General features: G+C 37.7%; 1 protein-coding gene across 2 annotated transcripts in view; it reads right to left on the bottom strand.

The window, feature by feature from the left end:
- Immp2l (inner mitochondrial membrane peptidase subunit 2) overlaps nt 1-26,410 on the bottom strand; it is a 911,968-nt gene that overhangs the window by 203,762 nt on the left and 681,796 nt on the right. For both annotated transcript variants that reach the window (XM_032907674.1, XM_032907673.1), the window contains exon 5: nt 9,134-9,236. In XM_032907674.1, the coding sequence (XP_032763565.1) occupies nt 9,134-9,236 (103 nt within the window). The remainder of the gene's footprint in view (nt 1-9,133; nt 9,237-26,410) is intronic.

Genomic DNA, 26,410 nt, shown 5'->3' with positions numbered 1-26,410 from the left:
TATGGGTTGTTACTGGTTAGTCATCCTAAGATAGAAAAATCCTGCAGTGGGAATGCGAAGATATAAGGTTACCTGTGGAGAGAATAGCTATTCTCAGCTCTGCCTAAGAGTCTCCTGCAGGGTTTCCCTAGTCAGTTTCTACTGGAAGTTGTGAGCTTCAGGTTTGATGATGCTTTATTGTCTAACTGCTACTTGCAATGTGTTCTTTTGCTTTTGCTTGCTTAACGAATGGCTTAATGATGTGCATAATACATGACTACTTTAACTTATTCTTCTTATAGCTCAACTAGCTCTCAGAATCTCAATCAAAAAAAGAAGTATTTATATAGTATTGTCTTTGCAAAGCAGTTCCATAGTTTACCAGAGAACACTTTATAACTAAATACCCAATTAAATGATGCTCTTACAAAGTCTTAAAGTCTAAATCATAGTACATTCTCTCTCTTTTAGGTCCTTTGATTTTCTATTCTCTATGTAGATTCAATTATATAGACACCAATTATATCTTAGAAATCTGATAAAGACTACAAACTCCACATCTTCACAAAATCCTAAGCACTTATAAAATTTCTAAATTAATAACCCTGCATCTTTTTCACAAATCTTGATTCTTGACCTATTGTCAGTAAATACAGTCATTATAAAAAGAAAACACTTAATCCTGTAACGAAACAGCCCAGAGGAGCAAAGTGTGCCACCGTGGTGAGGTCGAATGACACTTCTGCTGATATTTTCCTATCTGAAAGTGAAATCATGTGGAAAATTATTTCTATGCTAGCAGAATAATTAAGATAAAGCACAAAGTTTGATCTATTAGAAATGGAAGCCTAGATTGTTCCTGTTCTTTGGGGATGGAAAATATCTATTTTAGTTTTATATCATTTGTGTATGCTCTCTTTTAAAAGTCATTTGATTGATGTTATAATTATATAGACAAAAATATCTAACAAATACTGGAGCAAATCTGAGGGGTGTTCTGTTTTTTGTTGCTACATGGGGATTACTTGATTTTGAACACTGCTCCAGAGGTGGACTATCTTCTGAGACCTAGCTTTCTTTGTTCACACAGATATTTTCATTATAATCAGAACTCTATTAGTGGAAATTTCTTGAAATGCATGCCTTTGAGTATATCTAACTGAAAATTACATCTTAAAAAAAAATACATGCTAGCTTCCAACACTTGAAATGGGATTATGGAAAAAAAAAGACAGGAAAACTACCAAAATGAGGACTTATAGTTTCAAGTTATCACAATTTATTCTACAATTATAGAATGTATATTTATTGCAAACAAAATATATGTAACAAGTTTGAATGTATTATAGAACAAGTAGAAAATACAGCCAATTAAAGCCTAAGCAACATTCTTCAGATGTGCGAATAGAACACTTTACTTGGATTCTGTCAACACAGTCTAATGATCTTTTTCTTTATTCAAGAATGGCTGGTTGTAAATAAAAGCCACTCTAACAGCTCCAAAGAAGTCACACAAGGAAAACTCAACACTTCAGTGAAAAATAAAATGTCAATTCATTCTCCTAAGTCCACAAAATTATTCTGTATTATATAAGCAAAATAATTTCAGCACAATTGAAAGCTATTAACCACTCCAGGCATAAACTACTTCATTCACAAAACATACAACATCTGCAGGGCCTTATGCAATGCAAGATTTTACTAAATACTTAATAGTTGTGCTGATTTTAGAATATTCTATCCAATCAAAATCTTGTAGATTTCACAGATTGTTATGGGAATTTTGTTAATAACAGTAGTACTTTTCTGATAAGCTTGTCATGTCACCAACTTGGAATATCTGTGACCGTTTAGTTACAGCCTGATTGTGCCTACCCTATAAGGAAGGGATATTTCTTGGCAATTGCCTTTTCTTTCCTGCTCCTTCTGGCATCAGAGTTCTACTGACTCTGTGCCAAAAGACAAACTCAGCATATCCCCTGTTAGCCATGGTTTCAATCTCTGCTCTTAAACACCTCTGGATGTTTTAAACATTTTCTCCCAAATTTCATCCCAATTCTTTCTTTGATATATTGTCCATATGACAACAAATCTTCCTTCCTTCCTTCCTTCTTTCTTCCAACTCCATGAATGTTGTTCTGCCTGCTTTGCTCACATAGTCTTTTTTGTTTCAATAAAAAGTATATAATATGGGAAGATTTACAACAGGCATAACTGGCTATCTTATAAGAATGTCCTCTTCCCACATGTTACCTATATCCTTTACCTACTAGATAAAAGACCATTCCCTTGGTCTGTTCTACTTGAGAGAACCCATAGGTTAAAAGGGACATTTGCAAATGGAAGATGCTACTTTATGAAATTAAGTAGGCAAATGGTTGGAACTGGAAAATATCATCCTGAGTGAGCGCTAACCCAATCACAGAAAGACATACATGGTATGCACTCATTGATAAGTGGCTATTAGCCCAAATGCTTGAATTACCCTAGATGCCTAGAACAAATGAAACTCAGGCGGAGGATCAAAATGTGAATGCTTCCTCCTTCTTTAAAGGGAACAAGAATACCCTTAGCAGGAAGAGAGAGGCAAAAGATTAAAACAGAGACTGAAGGAACACCCATTCAGAGCCTGCCCCACATGGGCCCATACATATACAGCCACCCAATTAGACAAGATGGATGAAGCAAAGAAGTGCAGACCGACAGGAGCCAGATGATGCTCCTGAGAACACAACCAGAATACAGCAAATACAGGCGAATGCCAGCAACAAACCACTGAACTGAGAATAGGACCCCCGTTGAAGGAATCAGAGAAAGAACTGGAAGAGCTTGAAGGGGCTTGAGACCCCATATGTACAACAATGCCAAGCAACCAGAGCTTCCAGGGACTAAGCCACTACCTAAAGACTATACATGGACTGACCCTGGACTCTGACCTCATAGGAAGCAATGAATATCCTAGTAAGAGCACCAGTGGAAGGGGAAGCCCTGGGTCCTGCCAAGACTGAACCCCCAGTGAACTAGATTGTCGGGGGGAGGGCGGCAAGGGGGGGAGGAATGGGAGGGGAACACCCATAAAGAAGGGGGGGGGAGGGGATGTTTGCCCGAAAGCGGGGAAAGGGAATAACACTCGAAATGTATATTAGAAATACTCAAGTTAATAAAAAAAAAAAGGGCTGGGGATTTAGCTCAGTGGTAGGCGCTTACCTAGGGAGGCGCAAGGCCCGAGTTGGTCCCCAGCTCAAAAAAAAGAACCAAAAAAAAAAAAAAAAAAAAAGTGTCCCTGTGGCATGAGAAGCTTTGCATGATAGATATGGGAATATGAACTTTATTTTTCTTCTAGCTTCTAAAGTGAAAAATGTTTTTGAATTTCATTGACTTGAAAGGAATCCTATGGAATTTCAATTGTGGTTTGCCTCACTTTCATATAAATCAACTCTCCTGTACTATCAGACATTTTTTAATCAATAACATTTCTAGTGTTCACTTACTGCTAATATTATTATCACCTATTAGGCACCGTTCCCTAAAAATGTTCTAGGGGACTAATACTTTGTTTAATTACATAGCAATAAAATAAGGGTTTGGATTGGCTATTTTACAAATGACTTGGGAGGAGAAGTATTCTTATTCCGCATAGTTTATAGTTTCCTTTCTCAAATAGAGACATTATATCATAATAATTTCTGCCTTGAAATTGTTCCATTCTGCTAGATGGTCCTTGCACACAAATTGTTCACAAGGTGACACAGTGATCACAAACCTAAAAATCAAGCTGTGTTTATACATCTTAGAAAGAGTGCCTTTCCCTTGAAATGTTTAAAACCAAAGTTCTCTTTTAAAGTCTTTTGATCAATATAGTCAAAACAAATTATTTATTTTAGACACTAGACTACTCAGTTTTGATTTCTGTGTAGATGTTAGAATTTCCATTATGACATATTTCCTTATAAAAAGTCACCATGCAGCACAAAATGAAAATATCTCAGAGGCTCGTGACTTACAGCAAGATAAAAATGCTAGAAAAACTTCAAAGGTAGAAAATCCATAAGCTAAATGGAGGCCATCAAAAGAGTCAGAGTTTTCACCAAAAGGACTGAAGACTTACAAGGCCGGCTCAAACATGAGCACCGAAATGCACATTCACAGTAAATGGAAGAGAAAGTCCAGCGCATATTTTAATTTATGGAAGAGTCCGCTGCCCTAAAGTAGTTAACAATTACTCCTTGAAAGCTTACACCCGTGAAGCACATGAACAAACAGCAACAGGATGTTTGCCTTTCGTGTGCCCTACTCTTAGTCAACGGAGCACAAGTCAAAACTTCCAGTAAACAGTTCCTTCTGGGTACTGGCAAAGAACTGCTATTTCAGAAAATGTATTAACACCTCTAACAGTAGGGGTGGTCAAGGAAAGGATGCCAATTCCATGCTAGAGCAGAAGAGTTATTATGAGAAATGCTTAGAAAATATTCCTAGCAATCATAAGCCTGTATCTGGTATCTTGGTTACATAATCCATATACTCTGAATTTATCCAATTATCATACCGTTATTTGTAATCAAAGTTTTCACACTGAAGCATATCTGATAATTTCCCATCTGCTCAGGTTATTGTAAAGCAGTTTTAATGGAATAAAGAGATTTTACCTATATGCCATCTACTTCCAATCTTCTTTAAACTAGCTTTGAGACAAAATATATGTTTATAATTTTAAAAGTCATAGGAGTTTTTTAACCACGTTAAAGTCTCGGTAATTACAATGGTATAAAAAGTATCAAATATGGCCTAACACTGGAGACAATAAAATGTTATATACTCACTTCCCTAATTTTTATTCATTCAGTATTATGAATACTGATTGCATAATGAAAAATTTTTAGAAGCATACTTGCACGAACATAAAATTTACCCTATGGCTAAATCATGTCATTTAATTATAGTTCTATACACATTTTCTCAGGTTATTTATTAAAATTTTTATTTTACGTGAAGATGCTCATTTTATCAATGACTTATGTACAATTAATTTAGAGAAGAAATCTTTTCTTTTTAATCATGTGGAATTATAAATGTGTAAAAGCTGGGAAAGTGAGAGTTCATAAACAAGACTATTAACTCTTGTTTGATTTGTGGCATGTGTTTGTACAAGGGTATCCTAGTTTCTTCCCATGCTGCCTTCCTCAAGAAACTGAGTGTGGATGTTGGATTAGAAATTATGTTTGATTCCTCTTCTCATTGTGAATTTCTCTATTGGTTCAGTTTTGCTAATAAAATCTATTACTAACCTTTCTTTCATAATATCAGTCTATTCTATTTTATGCCTGTATAGTTGTAGTGAAACAAATCAAAGAAGCAAATGACAGTATAAAGAGGTACACAGGAAATAATAAAACATAGCAACAAAAAAAAAATCAGGATAAGACATTTGTTTTCTTGAGGCTTCTTTAATAGATTAGAGTTAAATGCTTACTTAAACATAGGAGCACTGGGAGAACTTTTAAGTGAGTGTAACTAGAGTCTAGTTATGGTCAGCTAAGTGCACCTCTTATAGTTGGTTACCAATTAGCTACAAAAGAAACAAATGAAGCAGATTCTATGACCAGGTCGATCGCTATGCAAAAACATAAAGCATGTGCAAAAGTGTTACACGCCCTGTGAAGGTGAATGGGAGGCACCAGATGAACATTTTTGGTCTATTGTACAGACAAAGGAAACATTGCAGGCAAGTCTGACTCCTTCATGTAAGTTTTCAATGCCAAGGAAACTTTATTATCCCATTCAAGGGGGGAAATGAATCAAGAATGTATCTGAAAACATGAAATTCACTGGTCCTCTCTATAATATTTAAATATGCTGATGGGTAATCAAATCTGTCCATTGAGAATTTTATCAGAAAGTGTAATTTTCAAGACTATATTTCTAAAAGTATAGTACTAAGATTTAATTAAAAATTCAAATAATTAACAAATGAATCATGATAAAGGGCATTCCAAAAACCTCTACATTCAGGTCAAGTGTGCACCTGCAATTCCAGCTCTTTGGAAGCCAAAGCAGGAGAAATGTGGGTTCAGGGCCAGTTTGGGGTTACACAGTTATGCTCTGTCTAACAGATTAATCAAAAAACCAAGTAAAATAAATTTCTATATCTAAGCATTATAGTTTAGATTTATAAGGACTGTCTGAAATGTACTTAACTGTTTTGTGCTTTATACAAATAGATTAGTATATGATGTGACAAAGGGCTTATTTTTCATTCTAGAGAAAGCATTTCACTTAATTTTGGGAATTAGAAACAGTACTAGTTTCCTAAGTGAAAATAACTTTATTTCACTCATAAGTCAAAAGTAGGTTTGGATAAATATTTTCTATCCTACAGAAAGGGTGCGGGGAGAACATTAGATTTAAAAATAACTTTGCTTTTACCTAATTATTGATTCCATTATAATTATCAAATATATTTTATCTAAAACAGTGATATAAACAAATGACATTGAGAAATAAAAGCAGCATATTTGTCAAAGTTTTATGCTATATGCTTTCTTGTTGTAATAAACACAGGGAGACTACCATGCACATGCAGTTCACGTGCTTTACAAGGAGGATACTTCCACATGTGTTATTCTTTTCTGGGTGTTTTTATAACCACAGTTGAGTGATTCAAAGCACTGCTCTTAAGTGTAGGCAGGGAAAGGAGTCACATAAGAGCTGTTAATTCACAGGGCACACTAAGGACACTATGAAATTCCCCACACCCAGCTCACAACTTTATTCTTGTCTTTTCCTTTTTTAAAAAAAGTATGTGAATGCATTGTTATGTGTGCCTTGGTTTGTGCATGTGTATATGTCAGGCTTAGGGAGGAGTGGGCCGTGGGTGACATCCGGTGTCCCTTTCAGACTTTCTCCAACTTATATTTTTTCTTTTTCTTTTTTTTCTTCTTTTTTTCGGAGCTGGGGACCGAACCCAGGACCTTGCGCTTGCTAGGTAAGCGCTCTACCACTGAGCTAAATCCCCAACCCCTCCAACTTATATTTGTGAGCCAGAGTTCCTTACTGAAAGTGGAGCTAACAGGTAATAACTGCCTGGCCAAGGATCTCAAGGATGATTCCTTGTCGCTTTGTTTTCAGGGCCAGCACAGTCCACCACGCCTTGCTTACATGTCCTGGGGGACCAAATTCAGGTCCTCGTGCTTTACATCACAAAGGTTTACCCAGGAGCCATCTCTCCAGCTCTCCTTTGATTTCTCCAGGAAGCAAAGAGAAATCAACTGATAGGCAATCATGATAATTACATAAACAACATTGCCCCAGCTCAATTTAATAATAAACAAAATACCAAACCCCTCCAACTTCAGGACTTTATCAGGAATTATTTAGCACACACCTAACAGAAAGTAACACAATGAACACTTCATTGCAAAAGTCACTATGCTAATGAATTTAAACTCAGTAAAGTCAACATTTAATATAGACTTGGCCAAAACAAGGTACATGTACTCTTATTGGTCAAAGAAATCGAGCTTTATTCAAGTGACTCACTTTCTCTCAAGTTGTTACTTGTGTTCCTCACTATAGACGATTGCTTTGCATTATAAGCAGCACAAAAGATTCCCAACATTTCTTATTTGTTTCTTATTCGTCAGAACTTAGATTATGTAATGTTTCACATAAGTACTATTCGAAGGCAATTATGGACTGTAGGCATTTTTTTTAAACATCATTGGTTTGACTAGAGAAACAAATAGGAATGCTGTGCTAAAATTTCTCCTACAATTCCACATAATTATTCAGGTCCAGCTTTTACACGCTTTACCAAAGTTGAGTACAGTGGCTATACATTCAGTGACAATAACACTGGCTCTTTATGAGACATGTAGAAAATTCCTTTATTGGAGACCACAACCTTTTAATTTTTGACAAAATATGAGGCTATAATTTTTTATGCAAGCATGTATAAGGATGCTAAATAGTTGCTCTGTCTTATACATGCAGAACAAATTCAGCTTTGGGAAAACAAAATGGGCAGAGGTGAGTTTTCAAACAGAGCAGACAAACAAGGAATTAGCTTCTGTTTCCATTGCCTAAGGAATTCTTCACTTTCATAACAAGTTATTGTAAAGACTCATAAAGAAGAGAATTTCTATATTTAAAGTGAAGAAAATCTATAAAGTATCGGTGTAGTCACATATTCTATGGATAAACATACAACAGAGTAAGTCTGTATTTCTGCTATAAGTTAAATGCTAACAAAATGTCACTTTTGAACAGTAACAGAATGTGCCACCCCCAAGCAGGCCACTCTGACACAAGGATTACTTTCAGCTAAGGGTACTTGAAAAACAACAGCCACAAGCTGGGCACACTACTCTCCTCTTTCTTGAAAAGAGGAGATTAACACTCCCAGGTGACAACTGTCCTCTCTGTAGCTGGAGTCAAGAAACATCCTTCGGTGGAGAATTATAGCTGAGAACATTCAGCAGTCTTGTTAAAAGAATTCTGATCTTTCTTCAGCCTCTATGTAATTTAGTTACTTGTCCAAAATTACCTGTCTTTGTGTAAACTAATATGATGATGGGTAAGTTTCACCATTTTGAAGGCCTCTGCTTCATTGTGAGAGCTTCTTTGACACCAAATACATAGTATATATGTATCTATAATATCTCTGGCAATCTGTTTTACATCAATTTTGTTGTAAGATTGAGATGGGACCACAAAAGAGAAGCAAGGAATCCCACTTCTCCCACACTTACCACTGTGATTTTTAATACTATTGTACTGAATAAAAGATTTAGAAAATTGGTGCCTGCTGTCTTCTTACATATTTTATGGGTTAAATATTAACTGAAAACATAGGTAGATAGCATTTCTGTGAAAGAAATGAAGTTCTTCAAATTGTGGAAAGTCAGTTAAAATACACACAGACTCTCTCTCTCTCTCTCTCTCTCTCTCTCTCTCTCTCTCACACACACACACACACACACACACACACACACACACACACACACTTTGACAGCCTAAAGTAATTTTCCAACATAAAGTGTTCCATTACGAAGTCCCCAACCAGTCTGGGCTAAAAGAACAGCAAACTATTGGGTTACACTTGTTCCCACCTTCGAAATGCCATTTTTTTTTCCAAACAAGGTTTACGTTGACTCACCGGTCCAAAAGAATTACTATCAAAACTGTGTCCATGATGATCTCCTTCAACCCACATGTGACCACGGGGGACTTTGACCAACTGGTTTTTGTATCCAATGGGTCTGAAAAGAAACAGTGAGACCAATGAGGTGAGAGCAGGAGAGGACTCTACAACTTGGAGACAGAATCTGGAAGGACAGAACAGCTATTGGGCAGATAGATAAGAGGGTCTAACTCCGAGAGGGTTAGAAATGAACCATGGGAAGAGATAAGATGAAAACTCAGTGCAGATAGACTTTGGTCAACCTGGAACAGACTTCTGGACATCTAATAGCAGGCGATTTATTCCCAATGAATTTATGCCCAGTAGGATCTTTGTTGCACAAGAAACATAATTGCACTGAAATTCAATTCGGGTAAATGTCTTTTCTTCCAAGAAGACAGGCTCTAGACGTAGGCTACCTTTAGTAGTTTAAAGGCCTAAGAGTCTGTCCTGATCTCCCTATATAGAGTCAAAGCCATTTGAGCTATTAACTACCTCTTGTCCTGGTTGTGGGAGTTAGGGGGAGCTTCTGGCTATAAGGGTCATTTAGATAACTAGCTATCGCTGGTCCTGGTTGTAGAAGCTTAATATGGCCCAGCCCAATAGATTAAAGTAGAAAACAAAAACAGTCAGTTAATCACTTAAAATTTTAACTTTCCGCATGGAAGAACAGGTGTTTCTATCTTTCCCATTCGAAAGTCAGTCCTGTGGGCTTAACATTCCTGGTTTCTCTGGAGATCTGTGGGCCCAAGGACCTTCATGCTATGCTCCCAACAGTCCCGAGACTACACAGTAAGTTCCCCTCAAGTAAGATACAGTTCAGTTTCTAAACTGCCTGTGGAAACCACATGTAATAGGTGAAGCTTTGAGAAAACAAAATGGGCAAAGTTAAGTTTTCAATCAGGTCAGACAAACAAGATATCAACTATAGTTTCCAGTAAGAAGAAGGTCTTCACTTTAAGAGTGAGTTACTGTGAAGATTCACAAATAGAGAATATCTATGTACTCAAAGTGAAGAAACTGAATAAAATTGCAGCGTAGTCACATTTTCTATAGATATGAATGGAATATAGTTCCTCCTGTGTAAGAGGAAAAACCTGCATAAAGAAACTTTGCATGAACATCAAATATAGTGTCTGGCTACTTAAGTCACACTATGCCAAATAAATTAAGAAATCAAAATACCTCAATTCAATGAAGATTTATTTGTCCATTTGTCTTCTCATACTTGCACTTATGCTACTGCTCAACCGTTTCAATTTAATCATGGAAATTAAGATTCAAAACTAGGGGCTGGAGAGATGGTTCGGAGGGTTAGTAAGAGCCCTGGCTGCTCTTCAGATGACAGTTCAATTCCCAGCACCTACACGGTGGCTCACAACTGCTGTGACTTCAGTTCTAAAGGATCTGACACCTCCTCTTGGTCTCCATGTGCACCAGGCACACATGTTGGTGTACATGCACCATATATGAAAACAAATATATTTGAAAACCCAGCATTTGTAGGAAGGAAAGGAATCTTGATGACCCTTTAGAATCTATAGACTTATTATTAGTTGAAAACTGACTAGCACTACATTTTTTTCAAAAAGAAACTTTTGAACAATTCTGAAGTGTCAATGACAGATAACATACAGCAGATATTCATATTCTTTTTAAAAATATTTATTTATTTTATGAGTACACTATCACTATTTTCAACCACACCAGAGAGGGCATCAGATACTATTACAGATGGCTGCGAGCCACCATGTGGTTGCCAGAATTGAACTCAGAACCTCTGGAAGAAAAGTCAGTGCTTTTAACCCCTGAGCCATCTCTTCAGCCTGATATTCAGATTCTTTTTTTTTTCCATCTTTATTAAATTGGGTATTTCTTACTTACAATTCAATGTGGCTGTATATGTATGGGCCACATGTGGGACAGGCTCTTCAGCCTGATATTGAGATTTTTTTTCCATCTTTATTAAATTGGGTATTTCTTACTTACAATTCAAATGTTATTCCCTTTTCCGTTTTCCAGGCCAACATCCCCCTAGCCCCTCCCCTCCCCTTCTATATGGGTGTTCCCCTCCCCATCCTCCCCCCATTACCGCCCTCCCCACAACAATCCCGTTCACTGGGGGTCCAGCCTTGGCAGGACCAAGGGCTTCCCCTTCCACTCGTGCCCTTACCAGGCTATTCATTGCTACCTATGCAGTTGGAGCCCAGGGTCAGTCCATGTACAGTCTTTGGGTAGTGGCTTAGTCCCTGGAAGCTCTGGTTGGTTGGCATTGTTGTTCATGTGGGGTCTTAAGCCCCTTCAGTTCTTTCAGTCCTTTCTCTGATTACTTCAACGGGGGTCCTGTTCTCAGTTCAGTGGTTTGTTGCTGGCATTCACCTATGTATTTGCCATATTCTGGCTGTATCTCTCAGGAGAGATTTACATCCGGTTCCTGTCAGCCTGTGCTTCTTTGCTTCATCCATCTTATCTAGTTTGGTGGCTGTATATGTATGGGCCACATGTGGGGCAGGCTCTGGATGGGTGTTCCTTCAGCCTCTGTTCTAAACGTTGCCTCCATAACCCCCTCCTAAGGGTATTCTTGTTCCCCTTTTAAAGAAGGAGTGAACAGCTCCTCATGGTACTTTCTCCAAAATTGACCATATAATTGCTCAAAAAACGGGCCTCAACAGGTACAGAAAGATAGAAATAATCCCATGCGTGCTATCAGACCACCACGGCCTAAAACTGGTCTTCAATAATAATAAGGGAAGAATGCCCACATATCGTGGAAATTGAACAATGCTCTACTCAATGATAACCTGGTCAAGGAAGAAATAAAGAAAAGAAATTAAAAACTTTTAGAATTTAATGAAAATGAAGGTACAACATACCCAAACTTATGGGACACAATGAAAGCTGTGCTAAGAGGAAAACTCATAGCGCTGAGTGCCTGCAGAAAGAAACAGGAAAGAGCATATGTCAGCAGCTTGACAGCACACCTAAAAGCTCTAGAACAAAAAGAAGCAAATACACCCAGGAGGAGAAGAAGGCAGGAAATAATCAAACTCAGAGCCGAAATCAACCAAGTAGAAACAAAAAGGACCATAGAAAGAATCAACAGAACCAAAAGTTGGTTCTTTGAGAAAATCAACAAGATAGATAAACCCTTAGCCAGACTAACGAGAGGACACAGAGAGTGTGTCCAAATTAACAAAATCAGAAATGAAAAGGGAGACATAACTACAGATTCAGAGGAAATTCAAAAATCATCAGATCTTACTATAAAAGCCTATATTCAATAAAAACTTGATAATCTGCAGGAAATGGACAATTTCCTAGACAGATACCAGGTACGAAGTTAAATCAGGAACAGATAAACCAGTTAAACAACCCCATAACTCCTAAGGAAATAGAAGCAGTCATTAAAGGTCTCCCAACCAAAAGAGCCCAGGTCAGATGGGTTTAGTGCAGAATTCTATCAGACCTTCATAGAAGACCTCGTACCAATATTATCCAAACTATTCCACAAAATTGAAACAGATGGAGCACTACCGAATTCCTTCTATGAAGCCACAATTACTCTTATACCTAAACCACACAAAGACCCAACAAAGAAAGAGAACTTCAGACCAATTTCCCTTATGAAAATCGATGCAAAAATACTCAATAAAATTCTGGCCAACCGAATCCAAGAGCACATCAAAACAATCATCCACCATGATCAAGTAGGCTTCATCCCAGGCATGCAGGGATGGTTTAATATACGGAAAACCATCAACGTGATCCATTGTATAAACAAACTGAAAGAACAAAACCACATGATCATTTCATTAGATGCTGAGAAAGCATTTGACAAAATTCAACACCCCTTCATGATAAAAGTCCTGGAAAGAATAGGAATTCAAGGCCCATACCTAAACATAGTAAAAGCCATATACAGCAAATCAGTGGCTAACATTAAACTAAATGGAGAGAAACTTGAAGCCATCCCACTAAAATCAGGGACTAGACAAGGCTGCCCACTCTCTCCCTACTTATTCAATATAGTTCTTGAAGTTCTAGCCAGAGCAATCAGACAACAAAAGGAGGTCAAGGGGATACAGATTGGAAAAGAAGAAGTCAAAAATATCACTATTTGCAGATGATAGGATAGTATATTTAAGTGATCCCAAAAGTTCCACCAGAGAACTACTAAAGCTGATAAACAACTTCAGCAAAGTGGCTGGGTATAAAATTAACACAAATAAATCAGTAGCCTTCCTCTACACAAAAGAGAAACAAGCCGAGAAAGAAATTAGGGAAACGACACCCTTCATAATAGACCCAAATAATATAAAGTACCTCGGTGTGACTTTAACCAAGCAAGGGAAAGATCTGTACAATAAGAACTTCAAGACTCTGAAGAAAGAAATTGAAGAAGATCTCAGAAGGTGGAAAGATCTCCCATGCTCATGGATTGGCAGGATTAATATAGTAAAAATGGCCATTCTACCAGAAGCGATCTACAGATTCAATGCAATCCCCATCAAAATACCAATCCAATTCTTCAAAGAGTTAGACAGAACAATTTGCAAATTCATCTGGAATAACAAAAAACCCAGGATAGCTAAAACTATCCTCAACAATAAAAGGACTTCAGGGGGAATCACTATCCCAGAACTCAAGCAGTATTACAGAGCAATAGTGATAAAAACTGCATGGTATTGGTACAGAGACAGACAGATAGACCAATGAAACAGAATTGAAGACCCAGAAATGAACCCACACACCTATGGGCACTTGATTTTTGACAAAGGAGCCAAAACCATCCAATGGAAAAAAGATAGCATTTTCAGCAAATGGTGCTGGTTGAACTGGAGGTCAACATGTAGAAGAATGCAGATCGATCCATGCTTATCACCCTGTACAAAGCTTAAGTCCAAGTGGATAAAGGACCTCCACATCAAACCAGATACACTCAAACTAATAGAAGAAAAACTAGGGAAGCATTTGGAACACATGGGCACTGGAAAAAATTTCCTGAACAAAACACCAATGGCTTATGCTCTAAGATCAAGAATCGACAAATGGGATCTCATAAAACTGCAAAGCTTCTGTAAGGCAAAGGACACTGTGGTTAGGACAAAGCGGCAACCAACAGATTGGGAAAAGATCTTTACCAATCCTACAACAGATAGAGGGCTTATATCCAAAATATACAAAGAACTCAAGAAGTTAGACCAGGGGAGACAAATAACCCTATTAAAAAATGGGGTTCAGAGCTAAACAAAGAATTCACAGCTGAGGAATGCCGAATAGCAGAGAAACACCTAAAGAAATGTTCAACATCTTTAGTCATCAGGGAAATGCAAATCAAAACAACCCTGAGATTTCACCTCACACCAGTGAGAATGGCTAAGATCAAAAACTCAGGTGACAGCAAATGCTGGCGAGGATGCGGAGAAAGAGAACACTCCTCCATTGTTGGTGGCATTGCAGACTGGTACAACCATTCTGGAAATCAGTCTGGAGGTTCCTCAGAAAATTGGACATTGAACTGCCTGAGGATCCAGCTATACCTCTCCTGGGCATATACCCAAAAGATGCCCCAACATATAAAAAAGACACATGCTCCACTATGTTCATCGCAGCCTTATTTATAATAGCCAGAAGCTGGAAAGAACCCAGATGCCCTTCAACAGAGGAATGGATACAGAAAATGTGGTACATTTACATAATGGAATATTACTCAGCTATCAAAAACAATGACTCTATGAAATTCGTAGGCAAATGGTTGGAACTGGAAAATATCATCCTGAGTGAGGTAACCCAATCACAGAAAGACATCCATGGTATGTACTCATTGATAAGTGGCTATTAGCCCAAATGCTTGAATTACCCTAGATGCCTAGAACAAATGAAACTCAAGACAGATGATCAAAATGTGAATGCAGATCACTCCTGAGAGACACAGCCAGAATACAGCAAATACAGAGGCGTATGCCAGCAGGAAACCACTGAACTGAGAACAGGACCCTGTTGAAGGAATCAGAGAAAGAACTGGAAGAGCTTGAAGGAGCTCGAGACCCCATATGTACAGCAATGCCAACCAACCAGAGCTTCCAGGGACTAAGCCACTACCCAAAGACTATACATGGACTGACCCTGGACTCTGACCTCATAGGTAGCAATGAATATCCTAGTAAGAGCACCAGTGGAAGGGGAAGCCCTGGGTCCTGCTAAGACTGAACCCCCAGTGAACTAGACTGTTGGGGAGAGGGCAGCAATGGGGGGAGGTTTGGGAGGGGAACACTCATAAGGAAGGGGAGGGGGGAGGGGAATGTTTGCCCGGAAACCGGGAAAGGGAATAACACTCGAAATGTATATAAGAAATACTCAAGTTAATAATAATAAAAAAAAATAAATAAAGAAGGAGTGAAGCATCCGCATTTTCATCATCCTTCCTGAGTTTCATGTGTTCTGTGCATCTAGGGTAATTCGAGCATTTGGGCTAATATCCACTTATCAATGAGTGCATACCATGTGCATTTTTCTGTGATTGGGTTACCTCGCTCAGGATGATATTTTCCAGTTCCATCTATTTGCCTATGAATTTCATAACGTCATTGTTTTTGATAGCTGAGTAATATTCCATTGTGTAGATGTATCACATTTTCTGTATCCATTCCTCTGTTGAAGGGCATCTGGGTTCTTTCCAGCTTCTGGCTATTATAAATAAGGCTGCTATGAATATAGTGGAGCATGTGTCTTTGTTATTTGTTGGAGCATCTTTTGGGTATATGCCCAAGAGAGGTATAGCTGGGTCCTCAGGTAGTGCAATGTCCAATTTTTTGAGGAACCTCCAGACTGATTTCCAGAATGGTTGTACCAGTCTGAAATCCCACCAACAATAGAGGAGTGTTCCTCTTTTTCCACATCCTTGCCAGCACAGGAAGGGGATAAGGACGATCTTTCTCACGTTGTCAGTGGCCGTTAGAAATGATTCAAATCATTTGCTTTCATATCTCTTTTTTATCTACTTTCAGAGTGCTTTAAGAGACTAAAATATTCATGCCTGTTGTCCCAATTCTTGTATTTGTAGAAATTGATTGCTAAAACATAGTAGAAGTATGAAAAAATGCTATAAGAGATGCTCAACCCACACTTTTTATAGGTCTCACTTCCATAATGCAACTTACCCAACTATCCAGTAACAAACCATTGGTAAGTAAATTATGAAACAGTCAACCAAATAAAAGACGGAATTAAAATAAAATTTGATTAAACTCTTACAACATAATTATTATTTGGAGGGCACATAGCTTTATATTTCCTTTATTTCCTAAAGCACCCTGGAAAACACCTAATTTGAACATGCTTCTTAATAAAGGTTTTCTGAAGGAATGAGTGGAAGAATGAATGAAATTCACCCAGAGAGCAGAAGCTTTCAGAAACGAGCTTATCACAGTGTTACTGGATACGAACTCTCTAGGAGGCTAGTCTGTTAGTTAGCAAGCTGTGTATGCACAGGAGAATGCATTAAAAAGGGAAAGTACACATAAATTGGTGCTATAGAAATTGAAACTATTCATTATCGTGGATGGTTTTTAATTTTCAAGATAATTTCAGTGTTGAATCTCTCTGCTTTAGATCAGTAAGTCATCCATGCAAGGAAGCAATATTGTAGCCATTAGAAACCCACAGTAAGTTAAAGGTTGCTGTTTGTTTTTAATTACTTATAGGGAAAGAGGCTTTCAGATTTTTAGTGAAAAGCAAAAACAAATTTAACACATCTTACCCTCATATACTTTGCCATAGAAGTGTTTTTCAATTAAAACCATTCCTTTAGTTCTTGACATCGCTGCATTGTAAGCTAGTGTCTAATGAATAATACTCACATCAAATGATAGTGATGAGGAAAGAATCTTATAGTTAATTGCTACAAAGGTATCACCTTATATTTCCAAACATCTGTTCACTGTCTTAAGCTGAGCATTTATGATATATTCTTAGAAGGAAAACACTTGAAAATCGCTTTCAGTTGAAATAGCCATTTAACAGTCACAGAAGTATGTGTGTATGAGAAAATATACTATATATTACATTGGGTTAATATTAACTAAGGTTTCAGGCATTTGCTTTAGGTCCTGAGGTGTGTGCCTATGCTCATAGCTTTACAGTCTATCTCACTGGAACAAAGAAGCAAAGGATCCTCTGAATGAAATAGTCTTACACTTGATGTTTGAATGGCCAGGCTTGGATCTCCTTGTTCCAGCTACGCATCATGACTTACAGGGTTTTTTAATTAGAAAAGTATCCAAGGAAGGAACCAATGAGATTCAAGTCTACAGGTAAAGGCAGCGAGTTTCTTTGTGGTGACCATCACATGTAAGAAACTTGAGCACATGATTTAGCACGTTATTTCTTAGCCACTTACAATGTTTATTTTTACTTTTCCTTTTTATGCACGCTAGCTTATGATCTGGGTTTGTTTGTTTGTTTGTTTACTGTCTATCTCTCCATGTTAGAATGTAGCCTCTGGAAATCTGTCTTTGTTATAGAACATCCCTAGAGCACAAATGTCTCAACAAGTATTTGTTCAATAAATGACAAATGAATTTAATACTGATGAAAAATCTTGCCCTAAAGGCAGGATAATGCTATGGAAAGGACTCTGATTCTAGAAAAGGCTAAAGAAATGTCAACCTTAATTCTGTGATTTGCAAGCAAGCTTATAAGGTACAATTATTTGCCATCTATACAGTAGGGTGGGCCTATTAACATCAACATTACCTAGGTTTAAATGAAGACAAGCAAAGGGGTGTAAACACAGTAGGGGGAGGGACTTTGCTGTTTAGCATAATCTGCATATCCTGGTTTTGTGTATTTATTTGACACCATCAAGTAGATATTATTTGGAATAACTTGATAAAACTCAAAGGGGCAGTTTCTCATTTACAACACTAGGCAAAAGAGGAGAGAAAGCGAAGGAGAACCTAACACTGAGGTTATGTACCAGATAAACGTAGCATACGCTAAACATCATACAAATGTATCATCTTTGACTTGAAGCTTTTTAAGTAAAGGGCTGGTTATAGTTGTAACTACATTTAGAATACAATTACTGGTGATTATTGCCAAACTTCCTTTGTCCATTAGTCTCCTGCATTTTATAATTTAGAATGTGCCGAAGCTCACTATTGATTAGTATCAATCTCTTCAAATTACTGGTGATATGCCTCAATAATTCTTTCTCACAGTTGTACTGTGCTTATGACTATTTTTAATGGTACAGTGATGCATTTTCCTTTCTTCCTTTTCCCTTCAGGGGAACATTAAAACTCATATGTGATTATGTGAAGGGATAATCTATCTGTTTGTACATGTTCAAATATACAGGGAGTATCAAGTAAAGGAATGATCTATTTATGGTTTTACCTACCACTGTCTTGCATATTTCAGTGATGCTGTACTGATGCAGTGTCTTCCACAGATAATGGTCAGGTTTGGGAGAAATATTTTAAGTAGAGAACTCTGGTAAACATGCTGTATGGACATATTCTATCTCATAACCACTCAGAGTACATCCAACTTTTAAACTAGTAACCTAAAGTGGCTTAAAAATATGATGGTAAATTATTGGGCTACTTCCTTTTAGGGCTGCCAAGGAAATACAATACTGCTAATAGAATTTCTTCAGAGAAGGAATTTTAAACAGCGTTTGGCTCCCAAACTTGCATAAAAGACAAGAGAGTCCTTTATCTGATTTAGCAGGTAACTAAGGTGTCAGCCCATAAGGTTGTATGTATCTATAGCTTGCAAATAATTCTGCGTTTGACAGTCAAAAATGGGTTCTGTATGTATTTTAACTACCTGTCTAAAAGAAGACAGTTTTAGTACTAGCTTTACCAAGACAAGTTGTCTAGGCCTCATAAAGGGGATAAAGAATGATTGCCTCCAATTTGGTTTGACCTTGAAAACAATGTGTTTAAGTCACTGGATCTTTTAAGTTCCATCAGTTGAACACAAAAGTTCTGTCCATGTAATTCTTGGAACTATAAGAAGGTAAGTGCTTACTAAATGTTTCTCTCTGTGTCTTTTTCTTTCTTTCTTTTTCTCTTTTCTTTCTTTTTTTGTGAATATGTGCTCCTTCCCCTTCTCTCACTAATTTGTATTAACAATACATGATTCATTAGGGATATCATTTTAAAACCATTTTATTGAAATTTCTACATGTACAAAGCAGCGATGACCGGGTGTTGACTGCTCCCTGAAACCCCGACACCTCAGGGTCTATTTTCTTAAGGGAAGCTTGTAATCACTGATCCGCTATGGCCTCTGCTTCAGTTCCTGCCTTGAGTACCACTTCCAATGTTGCCTCTACCCTTGTCCCTCCATTTCTTTCCAACACCAATTGTCCTCAATCACTTGGAAGTATAAGATGAAGTAATCTTTTCCTCCCTAAGTTGTTTTATAAAGGTGTTATACAACAACAACAGAAAAGCAGACAGATATAACAAACAGGAACAGGTATATATTTGTATTTATATGGAAATATATTCTATTCTTTTCTTCTAAAGTATACATGACTTTTTATTTATTGGACAGTTTATGTATTTACATTTTAAATGTCATTCCCTTTCCTAGTTCCCCCCTCCCCTACCCCTTCCCCCTACTTCAATGAGGATGCTACCCCTTCCACTCACCCACTTCTATCTCAACACCCTGAAGAACGTCCCCTACACTGAGGAAAAGAGCCTTCACAGGACCAACTGCTTCTCCTCCTATTGATGCTAGACAACGCCATCCTCTGCTACTTATGCAGCTGGAGCTATGGGTACCCCCCATGTGTACCCTTTGGTTGGTGGTTTAGTCCCTGGGAGCTCGAGGGGGTCTGGTTGGATGATATTGCTGTTCTTCCTATGGGTTGCAAACACCTTCAGCTCCTTAGTCCTTTCTCTAAATCCTCCATTGGGGTCCCTGTGCTCAGTCTGATGGTTAGCTGCAAGCATCTTAATCTATATCAGTAAGAGTCTGACAGAGCCTCTCAGGAGAAATCTATTTCAGGCTCCTGTCTGCAAGCACTTCTTGGCCTCAGCAATAGTGGCCGGGGTTGGTGGCATAAGGGATGGATCCCCAGGTTGGAGAGTATCTGGATGTCATTTCCTTTATCCTCTGCTCCACTCTTAGTCCCTGTATTTCCTCCCATGAGTATTTTGATCCACCTTCTAAGAAGGACTAATGCATCCACCTTTTGGTCTTCCTTCTTCTTGAGCTATGGTCTGTGAATTGTACCTTGGGTATTTTGAGCTTTTGGGCTAATATCAGCTTATCGGTGAGTGCATACTATGCGTGTTCTTTTGTGACTGGGTTACTTCACTCAGGATGATATTTTCTAGTTCTATCTATTTGTTTAAGAATTTCATGAAGTTATTAATTTTTATAGCTGAGTAGGGCTCCATTGTGTAGCTGTACCACATTTTCTGTATCCATTCCTCTGAGGGTACCTGGGCTCTTTCCAGCTTCTGGCTATTATAAATAAGGTTGCTATGACAACAGTGGAACATGTGTCTTTGTTATATGTTGGAACATCTTTCAGGTATATGCCAAGGAGTCATATAGCTGGGTACTCAGGTTATACTATGTCCAATTATCTGAGGAACTGCCAGACTGATTTCTAGAGTGGGTGTACCAGCTTGCAATCCCAACAAAGATGGAGTGTTCCTCTTTCTCCACATCCTTTCACCAGCATCTACTGTCACCTGAGTTTTTGATCTTAGCCATTCTGATTGGTGTGAGGTGTAATCTCAGGGTTGTTTTGATTTGCATTTCCCTGATGACTTAGGATGAAGACTATTTCTTTAGGTGCCTCTCAGCCATTCAAGATTCCTCAGTTGAGAATAATTTGTTTAGCTATGTACCCCATTGTTTAATAGGATTACTTGGTTCTCTGAAACACACACACACACACACACACACACACACACACACACACACGTATATATCTGATGTAGGATTGGTAAAGTTCTTTTCCAAAACTGTTGGTTGCCATTTTGCCCTAATGTCAGAAGCTTTGCAATTTTATGAGGTCCCATTTGTTGATTCTTGATTTAACAGCCTAAGCCATTGATGTTCTGTTCAGGAAGTTTTCCCCTGTGCCTATGTGTTCGAAACTCTTCCCCACTTTCTCTTCTATTAGTTTCAAAGTACCTGGTTTTATGTGGAGGTCTTTGATCCATTTGGACTTGAGCTTTGTACAAAGCAATAAGAATGGATCAATTTGTATTCTTCTACATTCTGACCTCCAGTTGAACCAGCACCATTTGTTGAACATGCTGTTTTTTTCTCCCACTGGATGGTTTTAGTTCCTTTGTCAAAAATCAAGTGACCAGAGGTGTGTGGGTTCATTTCTGTGTTTTCAATTCCATTCCACTGATCTACCTGCCTGTCTCTGTACCAATACCATACCATTTTTATCACTATTGCTCTGTAATTGGCTTGAGGTCAGGGATGATGATTCCCCTAGAAGTTCTTTTATTGAGAATAGTTCTCAGTATCTTGGGTTTTTTGTTATTCCAAATAAATTTCTCTTTTTAATTCTATGAAGAATTGAATTGGAATTTTGATAGGGAGTGCATTGAATCTATAGATTGCTTTTGGCAAGATGGCCATTTTTACAATATTAATTCTGTCAATCCATGAGCATGGGTTAGCTTTCCATCTTCTGAGGTGTTTGACTTCTTTCTTCAGAAACTTCTAGTTCTTGTCATACAGAACTTTCACTTGCTTGGTTAGAGTCACACTGCTGTATTGCATCTTATTTGTGACTATTGTGAAGAATGTCATTTCCCTAAATTCTCTCTCAGCCTGTATATCCTGTGAGTAGAAGAAGGCTATTGATTTGTTTGAATTAATTTTATATCCAGCCACTTTGCTGACATTGTTTAGGAGTTCTCTGATGAAATTTTTGGGGTCACTTAAGTATACTATCATATCATCTGAAAATAGTGATATTTTGACTTCTTCCTTTCAAATTTTTATCACTTTTACCTTGTTTTGTTGTCTAATTTCCTCTGGCGAGGACTTCAAGTACTATATTGAATAGTTAGGAAGAGTGGGCAGCCTTGTCTTGTCCCTGATTTTAGTGAGCTTGCTTCAAGTTTCTTTCCATTTAATTTGATGCTGGCTACTGGTTTGCTGTATATTGCTTTTACTTTGTTGCCAAGTTATCATTGAATAGAGCATTATTCAGTTTCCATGTGTATGTGGGCTTTCTGTTGTTTTTGTTGCTATTGAAAAGCAGCTTTAATCTGTGGTGATTTAATAGGATGCATGGTCGTATTTCAAACGTCTTGTATCTGTTGAGGCATGTTTTGTTACTGATTATATGATCAGTGTTGGAGAAGGTGCCATGAGGTGCTGAGAAGAAGGTATATCCTTTTGTTTTAGGATGAAATGTTTTATATATATATATATATATATATATATATCTGTTAAATCCATTTGCGTCATAACTTCTGGTAGTTTCTCTGTGTCTCTGTTTACTTTCTGTTTCAGTGATCTGTCCAGTGATGAGGGGGATTGAAGTCACCCACTATTATTTTGAGTGGTATGATGTGGTATATACGCTTTGAGTTTTAGTAAAGTTTCTTTTATGAATGTAGGTGCTCTTGCATTTGGAGCATAGATGTTTGGCATTGAGAGTTCACCTTGTGGATTTTTCCTTTGATGAGTATGGTGTCCCTCCTTATCTTTTTTTGATAACTTTTGGGTAAAAGTTGATTTTATTCGATATTAGAATGGCTACTTCAGCCTGTTTATTGGGAATATTAGCTTGGGAAATTGTTTTTTAGCCTTGTACTCTGAAGTAATGTCTGTCTGTCACTGAGGTGCATGTCCTGTATGTAGAAAAATGCTGGGACCTGTTTGTATATGTAGTCTTAGTCAATGACTTTTTACTGGGGAATTGAGTCCATTGATGTCAAGAGATATTCAGGAATAGTGATTGTTTACTGTTATTTTTGTTGTTACAGGTAGAATAATGCTTTTGTGGCTATCTTCTTTTGGATTTGTTGAAAGAAAATTACTTTCTTGCTTTTTTTTGTGGTGTAGTTTTCCTCCTTGTGTTTCATCTATTATCCTTTGTAGGGCTGGATTTGTAGAAAGTATTGTGTAAATTTGGTTTGTCAGAGAATAGCTTGATTTCTCCATCTATTGCAATTGAGAGTTTTGCTGAATATAGATAGTATCCTTGGCTGGCATTTGTGGTCTATTAAGGTCTGTATGACATCTGCCCAGGATCTTCTGGCTTTCATAGTCTCTGTTGAAAAACCTGGTGTAATTCTGATTGTTTGCCTTTACATGTTACTTGACCATTTTCCCTTACTGCTTTTTAATATTCTTTGTGCATTTGGTTTTTTAACTATTATGTGATAGGAGGAATTTCTTTCGTGGTTCAATCTATTTGGAGTTTTATAGGCTTTTTGTATGTTCACTGGGCATCTCTTTCTTTAGGTAAGGGAAGTTTTGTTCTATAATTTTGTTGAAGATATTCATTGGCCCTTTAAGTTGGGAATCTTTGCTCTCTCTTTAGGTTTGGTCTTCTCATTGTGTCCTGGATTTCCTTTATGTTTTGAGTTAGGAGCTTTTTGCATTTTGCATTTTATTTGACTGTTGTGTCAATGTTTTCTATGGTATCTTCTACACCTAAAATTCTCTCTTCTATTTCTTGTATTCTGTTGCTGATACTTGTATCTATTTCTCCTGATCCCTTTCCTAGGTTTTCTATCTCCGGGGTTGTCTTTCTTTGTGATTTATTTATTGTTTCTATTTCCATTTTTAGATCCTGAATAGTTTTTTTCAATCTTCGCTTGTTTGGTTTTGTTTTCCTGAAATTCTTTAAGAGATTTTTGTGTTTCCTCTTTAAGGGCTTCTATTTGTTTAGCTGTGTTGTCCTGTATTTCTTTAAGGGAGTTATTTATGTCCTTCTTAAAGTCCTCTATGATCATGAGATGTGATTTTAAATTCGAATCTTGCTTTTCTAGTGTGTTGGGGTATCCAGGGCTTGCTGTGGTGGGAGAACTGTGTTCTGGTGATGCCAAGTAGCCTAGGTTCTGTTACTTAGGTTCTTGCGCTTGTCTCTTACCATGTGGATATCTCCAGTGTTAGTAGGTCTTGCTGTCTCTGCCAGGAGCTTTTCCTTCCTGTGGGCCTGTGAGCCTGTGATCTTATGAGTGAGAGCACTCCTTAGAAACTATCTTTCTCCAGGCAGGGCCATGGGACCGTCCCAGGTCTGGGCACAGATGGAGACTGGATATTTTTATTCTTATAGGTAAAAAAAAAATCTAGAAATGAAATTTGTGTAAATAAATATAATACTTAAATTTCAAAAGAATTGTCTTAGTTATAGCATTGATATGCAAATAGAAATAAGTGGTTGACATAAAATTTTGCTAAGATTTTCTAATTGTCTTAATGAAAAATAGAGATGCTTGTCTTTGGTTTTTTTAGCTAATTGAAAAGCAAAAAGCATGGAAAAATAAGATGCTTTCTAGCTATTATCAGTAATCATAATAAAGTTAGCTGGTGTAATTGAAAGAGAAATATCCTAATGAAAAAAAATCTAGCTTATAGAATATAGAATTTTCACAACTTGTACAACCACTGTGAATATCAATATGGCAATTCTTCAGAGAATTGGAATCATTTTACTTCAAGACCTAGATATACCATTCTTAGGCATATACCCAAAAGATTCTCTATCCAACCACAAGGACACTTGTTCAACTATGTTCCTGGCAGTTTTATTCATAATAGACAGAAATTGAAACAACCTAGATGTCCCTCAATCAAAGAATAGATAAAGGAAATGTGGTACGTTTACACATTGAAATACTACTTAGCAGTTTAAAAAAAATAGCATCATGAAATTTTCAGGCAAATGAATGGAATGAGGAAAAATTATCGAGTGAGATAACCTAGACCCAGAAATACAAACATGGTATATATGCACTTATAAGCAGATATTAACTGTTAAGTAAATGATAGTCATACTACAGCCCACAGACTGAGGGAGGGTAAGTAATAAGAAGGACTCTAGTGGAGACACATAGATATCCCTGGGAAAGAGAATTAGAAAGGATTTTGTGGGTGGGAAGGTCAGGTGGAGATGAGAATAGAAGGACTGGGGGGAGGAGAGAAGGAAAAAGTATGGGGAGTAACAGGAGTTAAAGGACATTTGGGAGGAGGTGATGTGGCAACAGAGTGTGGGAGAAACTTCCAGGACCCTAGGAGAGTGACCCTAGCATTGGAGAATACCGAGCCTGAACCAGACATATTCTGTAGTCAGGCTATTTGTAGTAATAGAACTGGGACACCAACCCAGCCATAAACTTTTGAACTACAGTCCTGCCTATAAGATATGCTGGGGCAATGGTGGCATAGATCTTGTCGAAATAGCCAACAAATGACCTGTCTAATTTGAGGCCCATACCATAAGAGGTTATGTATGCCAGACACTACCTGGATAACCAGGAACAGGAGGCTACATAAGCCAGAGACCTGTGGTAGAATAAAAAACAACAGCCCACAGCATCAACTAGTTAGGGCTCATGGGGGCTCACAGAGACTGAAGGCACTTATGGTACATGCATGGGTCTGTGCTAGACCTTCTTCATGTATGTTCAGGTTGCTTGTTTAGTGATTTAGGGGCATTCATGAAGGTGGGAGAGGGGATATGACTTTTGCCTCTTCTTAATATCCTTCCCCTCCTACTGGGTTTCCTCAACTAGCTTTGACGTAAGGGTTTGTGACTTATCTTATTGTTATCTTGTTGTCTTATGTTTGATTGATGTGCCCAGGAGGATTGTGCTTTTGCAGGAAATATTAGGTGGGGTTAGCAGATCTGGGGAAGAAGTGAGGTAGGGGGAGAGCTAAGAGGAGTAGAGTGGACAGAGGGGACTTTATAGTCAGATGTCTTGTTAAGAGAAGAGTAAAAATTTATAAAAAGGATATAGAATTTGCATGCTGTTTTATGCTAAAGCTGTTTATGAGAGGAATACGTAAAGGGGCAGAAATGTTGATATAACAATAGTATAACAATCAGTCAGTACATAGTAGCTGTATTAATATTGAGCCAAATGAGATCACGTCTCCAAGGTGAGACCTGAGTTTCTATTGGCTATAAGCATAAATGACTCTTAGTGTCTATTTTATCCTACAAAGGAGTTTTAAGGAGGAAAGTGAGCCTGAAAGTCTTTGATGAATCTGCTTAAATTATGATTCTTAAGATAC

This window comes from Rattus rattus, chromosome 7, assembly GCF_011064425.1.
Source record: "Rattus rattus isolate New Zealand chromosome 7, Rrattus_CSIRO_v1, whole genome shotgun sequence".
NCBI classification, from domain to species: domain Eukaryota; kingdom Metazoa; phylum Chordata; class Mammalia; order Rodentia; family Muridae; genus Rattus; species Rattus rattus.
This window is presented reverse-complemented; position numbering and strand designations above follow the sequence as displayed.